The sequence below is a fragment of the Hemiscyllium ocellatum genome, chromosome 2 (genome assembly GCF_020745735.1).
Source record: "Hemiscyllium ocellatum isolate sHemOce1 chromosome 2, sHemOce1.pat.X.cur, whole genome shotgun sequence".
Classification (NCBI taxonomy): Eukaryota; Metazoa; Chordata; class Chondrichthyes; order Orectolobiformes; family Hemiscylliidae; genus Hemiscyllium; species Hemiscyllium ocellatum.
The window spans coordinates 34,087,012-34,101,368 of record NC_083402.1 but is presented as its reverse complement, the minus strand read 5'-3'; the positions used below and the strand labels follow the sequence as shown (position 1 = coordinate 34,101,368).

Here is a 14,357-nt window from a genome sequence, read left to right as displayed (position 1 = left end):
CCCAAATGCACTGGTCAATATTTATCTCTGAACCAACATCAATGAAATTGATCATTGTAGTCGATTATTGTAGTCACTTTGTAAAAGTGACTACACTTTAAAAGTATTTGATTTGCTGTAAAGGCACTATATACATGTACGTTATTTCTTTTTCAGTTTTCTTATGAAGACAAAGGAGTAAAATTAGGCTTCAGCAGGGCAAAGTGTCATGAAAGGGCTTGTTTTGGTCAATGCCCCTTTAAGAAATGATTAAGGTGAGACAGTTCAAGCTTTGGAGATGTCAGTGTTGAACTGAGGTGTACAAAGTTAAAAATCACACAACACCAGACCTTTGCTATAAATTCTGTGTCTAACAATCTTATTGTCCACAATCATCTGTTTCAGGAGCAGCGCTCTGAAAGATAGTGCTTCTAAATAAACCTGTTGGACTATAACCTGGTGTGTGATTTTTAACAGTTCAATCTATCCAGCTAGAAGAGTGTATCAAATCTCTCTTTAAATTCACTTTCCATCTTGTCATTTAGCTGGATGAGATAAAGGTAAATTTTCTCGTAATTCATTTCGTGTTTGCTTGGACCTCCTTTCTGAAGGGTGGCCAGCTCCATACTTTAATGAATGACCGTATTTTACAACTCACATCAGGCTGTAAGATTGAGGTAAGCTTCTGTTCATAATGAGCCATTATCCCAAGAGTGTAAGAGGCAAGGCAAATCCTCACACATGTGGAGAAACTTTTTTTTGTCGTCACACTTTCTCAGTGTGAGGCGAGCTGGTGAGGGAGTTAAAAAGGAATGTAGGTCAGTCAGCTCTCCGTCCCAGCACAGCTGGACACAGGGCAGTATGTCCCGGTGGCGTTATTAACCGTATCTCTAGCCACTTCCCCCCCCCCCCCCCTCCTCTAAACCCTACGCTTATCGTATTCTAGCAATACCACTTCCCAGCTCCCTGAAGTACTGGCTCCTTGAAGTACTGACCCTGAAGAGATGAAGTGGAGGACTGTGTTGCTGATTTTCCGAGTCCTCTTGCAGGCAGCTCCAAGCTTTTCCGCCGATTCGGAACCAGAAAGTGAGTATCTGAGGTAACTGAGAGAGAAAGGGTTTGATTTTGACTTCGATTGCGAACGAACTTGCAGCACTTTATTGCCAAGTCCTTGCGCTCCTTTCTCTAACTGCGCCCAATGTAAAATTCGACTACACCTCGTCACCGTCCCATACTGTAAAATAAATCCGGACTGAATTAGTAATCCAGAGAAGGAACGTGATTCCAAGAGAACTGGTGGGGGCCGTGAGATTATCATCACGATGTTAAATGGGACACTGTGATAGACAATCCAGGGATGTGCAAAGGGGAACTTTAATTCTAAACAAAATGGTACAAGACTTCCAAATTAGCTCATTCTTTGAGATGTTTACTGTAACAAGGCAGAGGTTATACTGAAGTTTTTGCTGCATGACCTGCACCCATTCAGATCCTGTCACGTATTTCAATGGGGTACTTTGGCCACTGTTGGGAAAGTATAAAATGAATACGTTACGAACCTATAATCGCAACCATTTGCTCTTTTAATTGGATAGTCATCTGTTTAATGTTAGACTGTTATATGTAATTACTTTAGATTGCTTTGGTAGGTGCTTTGGGATACAGCAATTCAGAAACCTCTGGGGCTTATAGTCTGGCCGTACATACGCCCAGACTCCAGTCAACTGAGAGAGAGAGAGAGTTCAGTGCCAAGTAAGGTACACCATAAGAACATCTTTGTTTCAGAATGTCGCTGTTTCCCTTTCGAAAATCCACAAAAAAATGTACTAATTGCCATGTTACTTCCGCAAATATGAAGTACTTTATGATGAGATTAGGCTCAATTCGTGTTGGAGCTCAGCCCGTGATACAAGATTACAGTTTTCCCATCCAGCCACAATAGCTGGGAAATGCGACCCCACACAAAATGACTTTACTGTTTAAATCTAACCAAACCAGTAGTAATCAAATCAGAAGGAAAAATCTACCGGAGTATAGCGTTAAACGCCCACAAAACGGGTCATATCGGTTTAATTAGTTATGAAAATAACTGTAAATCATTGTATTTGTACCGTTCTGGCACTATTTCTTTTATAATGTGGGCTCGCTATGAAGGTTAGCGATGGGCTATGGATCATGCAATACTGCAATGGAGTCGCTTCATGTTGAAGGAGGATTGGCAGTCCTTCTGAACGAGGAACGCTCTGGTTTAGTATCTGACCTTCTGAGCCCTGTGTGCACCCTTTGATTATTAACTTCCCAGTGTTTCTATCAGTGAGATCCAATCGTACAATTAGCATTTCACCGTGACCATCTGTTCCTCAGTAATTGTTTCCGTCGCGGGAATAATGTATTGAAAACATCAAAACGATTGTGTTTGAGAGGTCAGTGGGAAGTTGGAATGACAAAAATACAAGATGAAAGTGATGGTTGGGTCTCCAAAAGGGTAAGAATTTAAAAGAAGTAGTAATCACCACTAAATGTTGCTGAAGCATCCCTCTAAGAAAAGTTCATACTAGTTTTAAATTGGATATTTTAAATTTGTGACTGGCTAGATTAACATTAATTGCCTATCCTGAAATTGACCTTGAGAAAGTGGTGTTGTCTATGTGGTGCAGGTGTACCCAGGATGCTGTGGGAGTTTTACAATTTAATAGAACCACAGTGAAGGTCCTATAATGTGATTCCAAATTAGGATGATGTATGGCTTGCTGAGACTCTGGTGGGGGTGGAGAAGTGGCAGGGAGGGACATGACAGGGTGGAATTTGCTGGTGATGTTCTGGCTCATCTGTTGCCCTGGAGTGCTGAAGATCTGCAGGGAGGTACAACTACTTAAAGAGCAACACAGGAATGTTCAGAGTTGCTAAAGAAAACGAACAGAGAAATGGGCCACGGCTGAAAGACACAACAGCTGCAAAGGCACCTCTCCTGGCACAGGTTGAAATGAAAGACAATATTAAACAAAACTGGCCGTGTCTCACAGTAACAAAGGTTTGACAAACCACAACAACTATGAGAAGCTACATTTCTGTGACTGATGGTGACAGACTGTTTCAAAGTGTATTCCACACTAAACCTCTCCAAAGAACAGAAAATAAAACTGAGTGCCGAAATTTTGAAAGCCGAGAAGGCATGCTTTGAATCATAAGGGAATGTAGCGTATGAATGATCTAAGTTCAATATTAGGGTCAAAAGTGAAAAGATTCTATTGATCTATACATATTTAGAAATTTATTGTCATGTGTACTTTTGAAAAATACAATGAAAAGTGTTTTTTGTTTATAATAGACCCTACCATGGTGCCTGTACTAATGACAGAAGTCATACTGAATAATAAAGAAGTAACATTAAGACCAAAGGTCTTCACAGGTCAGTTAACGGCTCCTGGGCTCGGAGGAACCCTGTGAATTTGTGCAATTCAAAGATGATGTGGTTAAAAACTGAATTTTCTTAGCCATAAGAAATTCTGTGAAAGCAGCTCAACAGTTACGAGCAGATAATCTGACTCTTGAAGAAGTTAAAAATATGTTCAGAAACTTTGAGCAAGTAAGTCAGGGAGGTCTTGCTAAAACTGTGCAAAGCTTTATCCAGACTGCAGCTAAAATACTATGAATAGTTTAGCCCCTTTATCTAAAGAAAGATGTACTGACATTGGAGGCAGTCCACGGAAGGTTCTCTAGGTTGATCCTGGGTATGTAGGGATGTTCTCATGAGGTGTCTTTGAGTATGTTGGAACTGTACTCATTGGAGAGAGATCTTTATTGAAAAATGTAAGATTCTGAGGATCTTGACAGGGTAAATGCAAGGAGGTTGTTTCCCCTTATGGGAGAGTTTAGGACTAAAGGGTATCATCTCTGAGTAAGGACATTCACAACACAGAGATGAGGAGGATTTTTTTCTGGATTTTCTGGATAGTGGATTAGTGGAATTCATTACTGCAGAGGGATGTTGAGCCGAGGTTGTTACGATTGGTTAAGGCTGACACAGACAGGTTTCTAATCATAGGGGAATGAAGGTTTATGGGGGAAAAGGCAGGAAAGTGGATTCAAGGTTTATCAAGGAACAAATTACTGTAGATGCTGGAATCTGTACTGAAAACAACAAATGCTGGAGATCATAGCAGGTCAGACAGCATCCATGAAGAGAGAGCAAGCTAATGTTTCAAGTCTAGGTGACTCTTCATCAGAGCTGGTGAAGTGTGGAGGGGACAGCATTTATGCAATAATTTGGGGAGAATGGGGGTGGTGGGTGGAGGATGCTGACGGAGAAATATGTTGATTGTTCAGGTTAAATTATTGTAATGTGAGAATGGCAAAACAATGGTGTGTCTCCTGTCAGACTTAGAATCATAGAATCCCTAAAGTGTGGAAACAGGCCATTTGGCCGAACAAATCCACATTGACCCTCTGAAGAGTAACCCATCCAGACCCATTCCCCGACCCAATTACTCTAGATTTACCCCTGACTAATGTACCTAACCTACACATCCCTGAACACTATGGGCAATTTAGCACAGCCAGTTCACCTAACCTGCACATCTTTGGATTGTGGGAGGAAACTGGAGCAGAGGTCCTCACATCAAACAAAGGGAAGCATACTAAGCATAAAGTGTTTAACTGCAAGAAGCAATATGATTTCCCTTGGAAGTATTAGGCAGGAACAAGATAGAAATCCTATTGCTTTAATCTAAGAGATGATTGTAGCTATAAAGGTGTTGGATGATTATTCTAGCAAGTGCAGCTACTACAGAAATGTTGAACGAAGACATAGATGATTCAATCGACATGTTAGAATGGGCTATTACATCACATCTAAAAGAGACTCATGGTTTGTAAGTGTTGCAGGAAGGAAGTATCAAATGAGTATGAAGTGCCAGGTAGACAGTGGTGCTTTCTGCGACATAATGAGCTCACAAACGTCTGCAAAATAAGACCAAATAGAAATCCACAAATAAAGCTCTCAAATGTACCGTTGAGACTCTGTGATGGAATGATTCTCACTTGATATGGACAATTTACTCTGACAGACCAAGGTTGTGTCAAGAATGAAGAATTGGAATTCTAGATATTAGACATGAAATTACAGCTTCAATCTCAACAGGAACAAGTCAAAAGCTCAGGGACTAAGCTTATACCTGCTAAAAGACATTTACAGTGTTCGGCACACCACACTAACTGACAAACAGGCAAAAAAACAGCGAGTAACAGAAAGGGTCCCACAGCAGGAGTACATAGGATACTGGATGCCATTATCACCGCAGGAAAAGGTTGCCAGAAACTAACTGAAGGAAAAGGGATGTCTAAGGCAACAGTGGAACTCAGCAGTCAGCTGAGACAATCTTGAAATAGTATCAAAGATTAGATTACTTACAGCGTGGAAACAGGCCCTTCGGCCCAACAAGTCCACACCGACCCGCCGAAGCGCAACCCACCCATACCCCTACATTTACCCCTTACCTAACACTACGGGCAATTTAGCATGGCCAATTCACCTGACCCGCACATCTTTGGACTGTGGGAGGAAACCGGAGCACCCGGAGGAAACCCACACAGACACGGGGAGAACGTGCAAACTCCACACAGTCAGTCGCCTGAGTCGGGAATTGAACCCAGGTCTCAGGCGCTGTGAGGCAGCAGTGCTAACCACTGTGCCACCGTGCCGCCCACAAGAGCACATCATTTCAACCATCAAATGTTGGATGAAAAGTTGACAACCTGCATTTGGGTCCAGGAAATAAAAAAGCTGATAAAAGAGGGACTAAGTAAAATAACAAACAGTTTGTTAACGATTGACACTAATGTTTGTATATGCCTAACTTGGATAACTCAAAACACAAATGCTACTGCAAAAACAATTACTTTCATTTATTATGAAAAAGGGGATATTTGGACTGAAATGCAATCTCATACAAATGATCTCCCTAGCTTTCTGTTGTCATGTGGCTTTTATCATGAGCTGCACCCTATAGGCATCCATCCTACAGCCAGATTATTAAAAGAGTTGAATGCTTCATTGATTGCATTAGAGTGAGGATCAGGTCTCAGAGAAATATTGGAAAGTGCACCCAAGCAATTAAACTAATTAGAAAATTAAGGAACAATATTTTCAGTGTAAAAGGTTGATTAATCATAATCCCAGCTGATAAATTGCATTTAAAAATTTGTAAATACATACAATCTCAGAGAGGTAAAGAATTTTAATGGCCTCTAAACATACAGAGATTACAAACCAGATTCTTAGTGGTCAGAAAGATTTCTCCCATAGTCTCATAATTGTACTAAGGATTTAACTTGATGCCTGGCTCTTTATTTATTCATTGGATGGTGGTGTCACTGGCTAAGTCAGCATCATTTATCCATTAGCAATTGTATTTCTGAAGGTGGTGGTCAGAAGCCTTCTTGAATTATTCAGTTTATGTGATGTAGATGCACCCACCATACTATCAGGAATAGAGTTTGAGGATATTGACTCAGTGGCAGTGAAGAAACATGGTCATGCAGTTGAATGCAAAAGATTCAATCTTGTTGGAGATGGTCATTGCCTGACACTTATGCACCATGAATATTACTTGCCACTTATCAAGCATGTTATAAAATATGTTGGTTCTGAAACGGTAAATATTCATCTTGCCTTGGCTCCACCCATTCTACTAATGTCGCATAGTTTGATGGTGGCGACAAGGAGTTTTCCACTTGCTTTTGGAGGGAGCAGATGTACCTGTATCAGTTCCCTAAGTTCCTGGTATTTATGCCTGATTAAATGTAGTTTAGCCATAATGCAACAAACCTTCTCATCCAAGAACAATACTTCTTCTGTAAATAGCTGAAAATGTGTTGCTGGAAAAGCACAGCAGGTCAGGCAGCATCCAAGGAGCAGGAGAATTGACATGCAGGTGCTTGAATTCCTCCATCGCCAGACCATAGCAACACGACGGCTGGAGGAAGAGCACTTCATCTTCTGCCTAGGAATCCTCCAACCACAAGAGATGAACTCAGATTTCTCCAGTTTCCTCATTTCCCCTCCCCCCACCTTGTGTCAGTCCCAACCCTCGAACTCAGCACCACCTTCCTAACCTGCAATCTTCTTCCTGACCTCTCCGCCCCCACCCCCACTCTGACCTATCACCCTCACCTTAACCTCCTTCCACCTATTGCATTTCCAATGCCCCTCCCCCAAGTCCCTCCTCCCTACCTTTTATCTTAGCCTGCTTGGCACACTTTCCTCATTCCTGAAGAAGGGCTCATGACCGAAACGTCGATTCTCCTGCTCCTTGGATGCTGCCTGACCTGCTGCGCTTTTCCAGCAACACATTTTCAGCTCTGATCTCCAGCATTTGCAGTCCTCACTTTCTCCTAGAAGATTCTTCTGTAAATACTCTACAGTGGTCATCTCCAGATGACAAAGCCAAAGGCGGTTTGGCGGCAGTGAACTAGCTCAAACAACTCTAACCTAATACCATACACTGGTAGAGATGGCAAATACTAAGCAGTGGTCTTCTAGACAAAAGTACTTCAAACCAAGCAGGGATATTGTCCAGGAGTGCTGCCTGCAAGCATGTACTGTTTCCTTATTTGGAGAATTATGAACGGCACTGAACACAGTGCAACCATCAGCAAATATTATCCCTTTTGACAATAAGTGGAGAGAAGATCATTGACAAAGCCCCTGAAGATGAATGGACCAAGGACACTGCTCAAGAACTGAAGCAGTGCACTGAAGCTGAGCCAACAACTGTACTGTCTTCCTTTGTGATAGGTGTGACTCCAATCAGTGAGATTTATACCATATTCCAATTAACCTAAATTTTATTAGGACTTCCTGATGCCATATCAGTCAAATTCTGCTTTGTTGCCAAGAACAGTCACTCTCATTCATTATGACATTTCAATTGTTTTGTAATCCATGTTAGGAATGAGGGTTGGTGACGATTCGCCACGGCACATTCGCCTCCGCCGATTAGCCACTGACGGTTCACCACCAGCGTTTCTCCACTGGGGTCGTTTGACCTCTGGAGACTATTCACCACTGGAAAGATATATATGTAATGATTGTTTTCCCTCCCGCCTGTTCTTTCATACTTTTCAGTCCCCTTTATTTATACAACAACATAGTACGTATTGCTAAAAAAGAGGTGAAATAAATATAATTTTATTAGTTTATACATAATCTATCACAACTCAAATTAAGCATCAATGAGGATATTGCTTAGTAAGTGTCACTTGATAAAACTACAGCTGAAGATTGAAAGTAAATGGAACAGACAGGTCACATTGGGCAATTTTACATGTGTTTTGGCTTTTACTGAAGGTAGCTTATTAGGACTGCATCTAGGTTTGGAGCACAGCTGGAATGTTTCATCCCAGCCTTCACTATGTCAAGTGCCAGGTCTCGGTAACAAGTGGAATTCATTAACTTGACTGAAGACTGACATCTGTGCTGTTCTGAGCTAAGCAGTTGGCCAAGATGGATTATCCACTTAGCTAAAGATGGTTACTAACACTTTATCCATGTCTTTTACGCTGATGTTCTAGGCTGTCTATTCATTCAGAATGGAAGTGTACATGGATCCTCCTGTTAGGCATTAGTTGAGGTATGATTATTCACTGCTGTTGACAACAGGATGTGGAAGCACTGCAGCGCTTTGATCCAATCAGTTGGACATGGGAGTGCTTAGCTCTCACGTTATTAAATCACATTTGTTGGCCTGTGATATGGCATCATCTCGTCAGTACCTCTCATTGTTTAGTTTGGCAGGAAGAATGGGAAAGCAGAATATCACTTCTGGAAACCCAAGGTGTGGAGGGTTTTAGATAGCTTTCTGCCTGAATCAAGAGTTAGAAAGCAGATACAGCACATAATCAAGAAAGCTAATGGGAGGAATTGATATAAAGACAACGATACTATCTTTCAGTTAAGCAGAGCACTGGTGAGACCTCATTTCGAATACTATGTGCAACTTTGGTTTTCTTATTTCAGGAGGTATGCTGAAATATACTTCAGGAGCTGAGGCTGATCAGAGCAAGCTTTGATTGATACCTGGAATGAGCAGGTTGTCTTATGAAGAAAGTATGTACTGGCTGGGTTTGTTTGCTGTGGAGTTTAGAATAATGGGAGGTGACTTAATTGAAGTGTATAAGATGGTCTTGAGAGGATGGAAAGGATGTTTCCTCTTGCGAGTCAGACCAGAACTAGGGACACTGTTTTGAAGTTAGAGTTTACCCTTTTATTGGTACAGTGAGCAATATGCCAGGACATGAGATTACAGACTTTGGTAAAGTTTAATGTTTGGGGCTATTGAACCAGATCACAATCCTTCCTCTCACTTTCAAGCTCCCTCTTGTAACGTGGTAGGTGGGGGAGGGGTGGGAGGGTGATGGGGATTATCTTCCTTCCAACTAGCCTTCTCTTCAAAACCTACCCTCCAAACCCCCATCCTTGGCCAAACCCACCATGCCTAATCATCCTGATGGAAATTCTTCCCATGCAAGGGAGTAAGTCTTACTGTCCATAAATGTAGCCCACCCACTCTGAGAGATGGCTGGGTGGTGGGTGTAATTTCAGTCGATTAGCAGATAACCAATTTAAGATTGTCAGTTGGTCTTTCAGCGTGGTGCACTTGCATGAATTGGCAGATACATATATTAATACACAAGGTCAACTGGTTCCCTTTGCATTCAGAAAGAACCTGTACACAAATTGTACCTGTTTCAACTCAACAAAACAGTTGACAACCATTCTCTAGTCCATTTCCTAGCGCAAATCATGATAAATCAGAGTCACCTGCTTGAATTAAATTTAAACTAAGTTTGGCAGTTAACTCTCATTCATCATGTGACTGGTGTATTCTCCTGGGCAATGCCTCGACCAATTAGAATTCACTCATTAAAATAATCAGCACTCTCTTCTCAATATGAAAAGGTTGCTTTCTCTTTTCATTCATATTCCTTGCAAATTGTCTCCATGAATTTGAGACAAAATGCTTTGATGAAGTTTATCCTTTTCAGCAATAGTCAAGATTTGTACTACCCAATGTGTATACATAATCCCTGTTATTGTGAGATGAATGGACATTATAGTTAGACTGGCTTTTAACATTGCAGCTTTTGTATGTTTCTAATAATTGTATAGTCCCAATAATTTTTCCTACTTTCTGTTAGAAACAAGGAAACTTAATTATTTAAAAAGCATCTGGAGGGGTATATGAATAGGAAGGGTTTGGAGGGATATGGGCTGGTTGCTGGCAGGTGCAACTAGATTGGGTTGGGATATCTGGTCGGCATGGACAGGTTGGACTGAAGGGTCTGTTTCCATGCTGTACATCTCTATGCTCTATGAGTGACAGTAGAGATCTTAAAGTTATTTCTACTCTGTATCAGTCATTTATCTGTTGATCCATCACCACTGTTTAAGCAGAATTTTGGAACTTTATGTGCCTAATGAGCTTTATCTTTGAAATTATTTTGCAGTTCTTGACCTTCTTTCTCTGTCAGAGCACAGAGGTTATGTGGACCTGCTACAGCAAGCTCTGACTGAACCTCCGGCAGTGAATGAATTCTATATCCTGGCAACGTTCAAACTGCAACCAAAGACACTTGCTGCCATTTTTGGACTTTATTCCACCAGAAGCAACATGAAGTACTTTGAATTTTCAGTGTTGGGTCGACTGAATAAGGGTAAGAAGACAAGTTTTAATCATTTTCAAAAACTAATTTCCAGGATGCAAGCATCACAAACAATACTGGTATTTATTTCCCATTTCGAGTTGTCCTTAAAATGTTGTGGTGAGGTCTTCTAAACCAATCAGTTCGCAGGAATCTTACCTCTGCATCAGTAGGTTGTAGGTTTAGGTCCCACATTTGGATGAGAGGTTAAACCTGGGCCTTGCCCATTACTTCCACATCATAACTGACTACACTTCAAAAGGATATCATTCTGGGATCTCCTGTGGTGAAAGATACAAGTAATGCATAAAAATTTTTCAAGTCTTTTCACATGGCTGAGGGGTCCTATAATACTATGAGGAAGAGATGCCAGTGTTGGACTGGTGTGGGCAAAGTCAAAAGTCACATGACACCAGGTTATAGTCCAACGAGTTTATGGTTTCAAATAAACCCATTGGATAATAAGTAAACCTGTGCGACATCTGGCATGAGGAAGAGAGTTGTAGGAGTTTGGCCAAACAACAACAAAAGAGAACAGAAATATTAGTCGAAGGCACAATGGTGTTTAACCTAGAGGGTGAAGGTGTTTCCATGCACCTGTAACCCATGTCCTCCTGGTAGGTGAACCTTTGAGTTTTCGACACACTGCTGAAGAAGCTCTGGTAAGTAACTGCAGTATACCCTGTCAACCGCAGTCACTCCCACCTCACTGCGAGAATTCTGCCCCTCTGCATACATTTGATAGAAAGCTGTAAAGAGGCTTGGAGTCTCGATGATGTATGGACACTGATCCTGGATTCAAATGCAACACCACGATAAAATAAAAAGAGAATCTGCTTCATGCCAGCAGTGTAGTTACACTGTAAATGCACCTGGTGGAAATGTTCCTGTCCTGGATCACTTGGTTCAATATGACCAAGGTTCAAAACACCCTCTACTTCTCTGTTAAGAGAATCTGTATGTTTCTGGCCCAGTAAAAAAAAGAGATACTACTGGTTCCAATTCTGAGGAAATGAAGAGGATCAAGTGACATTAAGGGAACATTTAGGAGAAAATGATCATAGTATCATTAGATTAGATTAGTTATGAAATACATAATGTGGAGGAGCTAGTGTTGGACTGGGGTGGACAAAGTTAAAAATCACAAACACCAGTGTGTAGTCCAACAGGTTTATCTGAAAGCAGTAACTTTTGGAATGCTACTCAGGTAGCTGTAATGCTCCGATAGCTAGTGCTTCCAAATAAACCTGTTGGACTATAACCTGGAGTTGTGTGATTTTTAGCTGTGAGATAGGATAAGATACAAATCAGAATCAAAATAATGAAATGTGAGGACAGGTAAATTATAATGAAAGATTGGCTTTCAATATTGCTTACATTATTGAGATAATCCCATGAAATTTGCCACAATAAGGAAAAATGGAACAAATCAATCCTGAGCACAAATTCAAAAGATGAGAACAGTGAAGATGAGGAATCTGGTAGATGTCAAGTGGTTGAAATAGAAGGTTCAATTGAATATAGAAGATTCAAAATGGACGTAAAGAAAAGAATAAGGGAAACATGATGAGCAAGAGAAGAGACTGGCAGCTAACATATAAAGTAATCCGATGGTCTTCTACAGGCATATAACAATTAAAATGGTGGAAAAATGAGAATCATGGTTGACTGTTCATCAAAAAGAGGATATAGGCATGGGGACAAGAGCACTGCTGAGATACTTAATAAATATTGGGATCTATCTTTACTGACAAATATACTGCTGCTCAAGTCATAGTGGAAGAGAATGTAGTTGAGATTCCGAGTGAGCTAAAAGTTGACTTCTGTATGTTCCTATAAAGAGGTTGTACTGGAAAAGTTGGCTGTGCTTAAAGTTGGCTTATTGTCCAGAGTTCAGAAGAATAACAGTATTCCCATTAAAATACTCAAGATCATGAAGGGGTTTGATAATGTAGACACTGAGAAATTAGGCTGGACTTTACATACCTCCCTCAAGCACGCTTTGAGCAAGAGTTGAAGTCCAAACTGATGGGCCCAGCTAGTGCTTTTCCACCCACCCTTTGGCTGACAGGCAAAACACCCTTGCCCCACTGGTCACCCTTCTTAAAATGACGTATTCAGATTGTCTGACAACTCCTGGGGGAGGGTGCCATGTCTGACTGGCAGACTTCTTATTTGTCTGTCAGCTATGTACCAGCCTTACTTCTAGGGGAGCAGTGTTTAGGGGTAGTGATCCCACTTATCGTCCCAACGTAGAATTCTGTTTTTTGTTTCCCTGAATGAGAATTTAGACAAAGCTCGTGGAACAAGTAGACAAGTTGGTTGAAGGAATCTAAGTCAGAGAAGAATGAAAGCATTCATTTTTGTAGGAAAAATAATGAGAGTCAATTTAACATAAAGAGTACAATTCTAAAGGAGCAGCCAGAGCAAAGGGACTTGGAGGTAAATGTGCAAATATCACTGAAAGTGGAATACAGGTTGAGAAGGTGTTCATAAAGTATATGGAATCCTGGGCTTTGCCAAAGCTAGCATCTAGTACAAAACTAAGGAAGTTGCGATGAATTTGTAAAAAAATTACAGTTGAGTCTCAACTAGAATATTGCATGTTGTTCTGGATACCACACTGTAGGAATTAGATAGTATGCAGAAAGGTTCATAAGAATAGGTCCAGGGATGAGCAATTTCAGGTAGATAGATGGATGGAAAAAGTAAGCTATTTTACTTAGAGAAAAATAAAAGATTTGGTAAAAGACTTATAAATTAAGAAAGGTCTGAACACAATAGAGAAAAAGAAAATATTACTTACCACTGGTGCAAGGGTCAATACCAGAGGGCACTGACTTAAGGTAATTAGCAAAAGAAGCAACAGTGGCATGAGGGGAAATAATGTTTACAGTGTCTGACATATTCTGGGTGAAAGAGCAATGGAGGAAGATTAAATCTAATTTTCAAAAGAGAATTGGATAATTATCTGAAGTGAAAATATTTTTACGGTGATGGAGGAAAGGTGGGGGAGAGGGACTAATTGAACTGCTCTTCCAGAGTGTTGGTACAGTACTGAATGGCCTCCTCCCCTGCAGTAAACTTTCAATGAGTTTACGGCTCTTTGACATTCTGGTCACATGTCTGTTCCATCACGAAGACTGTTTCTGTGCACCTCCTAAAATTGCATTTTCCCAGTCCTGCCTCAGCTCATTTATTACTGAACCCCTCATTCACGACTTTGTCATCTCATGATATGACTGCTTCAATGTTTTTGTGACCAATTTCCCCTTTTCCACTTACACTAACTTGAGCTCATTCAAAGTTCTGCTGCTGAAAATGTGTTGCTGGTTAAAGCACAGCAGGTTTGGCAGCATCTCAGGAATAGAGAATTCGACGTTTCAAGCATAAGCCCTTCATCAGGAATGAGAGAGAGTAGCCAAGCAGGCTAAGATAAAAGGTAGGGAGGAGGGACTTGGGGGAGGGGCGATGGAGGTGGGATAGGTGGAAGGAGGTCAAGGTGAGGGTGATAGGCCGGAGTGGGGTGGGGGCGGAGAGGTCAGGAAGAAGATTGCAGGTTAGGAGGGCGGTGCTGAGTTGAGGGAACCGACTGAGACAAGGTGGGGGGAGGGGAAATGAGGAAGCTGGAGAAATCTGAATTCATACCTTGTGGTTGGAGGGTTCCCAGGCGGAAG

The 14,357-nt window shown here is 41.2% G+C and overlaps 1 protein-coding gene across 2 annotated transcripts in view; it reads left to right on the top strand.

Moving 5' to 3' along the window:
• Positions 1–745: 745 nt before the first annotated feature.
• Positions 746–14,357, top strand: part of thbs4a (thrombospondin 4a) — a 120,366-nt gene continuing 106,754 nt past the window's right edge. The window contains exons 1-3 of one of the 2 annotated variants that reach the window (XM_060835681.1): positions 746–1,065; positions 3,308–3,388; positions 10,486–10,692. In XM_060835681.1, the coding sequence (XP_060691664.1) occupies positions 984–1,065; positions 3,308–3,388; positions 10,486–10,692 (370 nt within the window). In that variant the 5' untranslated portion in view covers positions 746–983. The remainder of the gene's footprint in view (positions 1,066–3,307; positions 3,389–10,485; positions 10,693–14,357) is intronic. The other variant, XM_060835690.1, reaches the window with a different exon arrangement.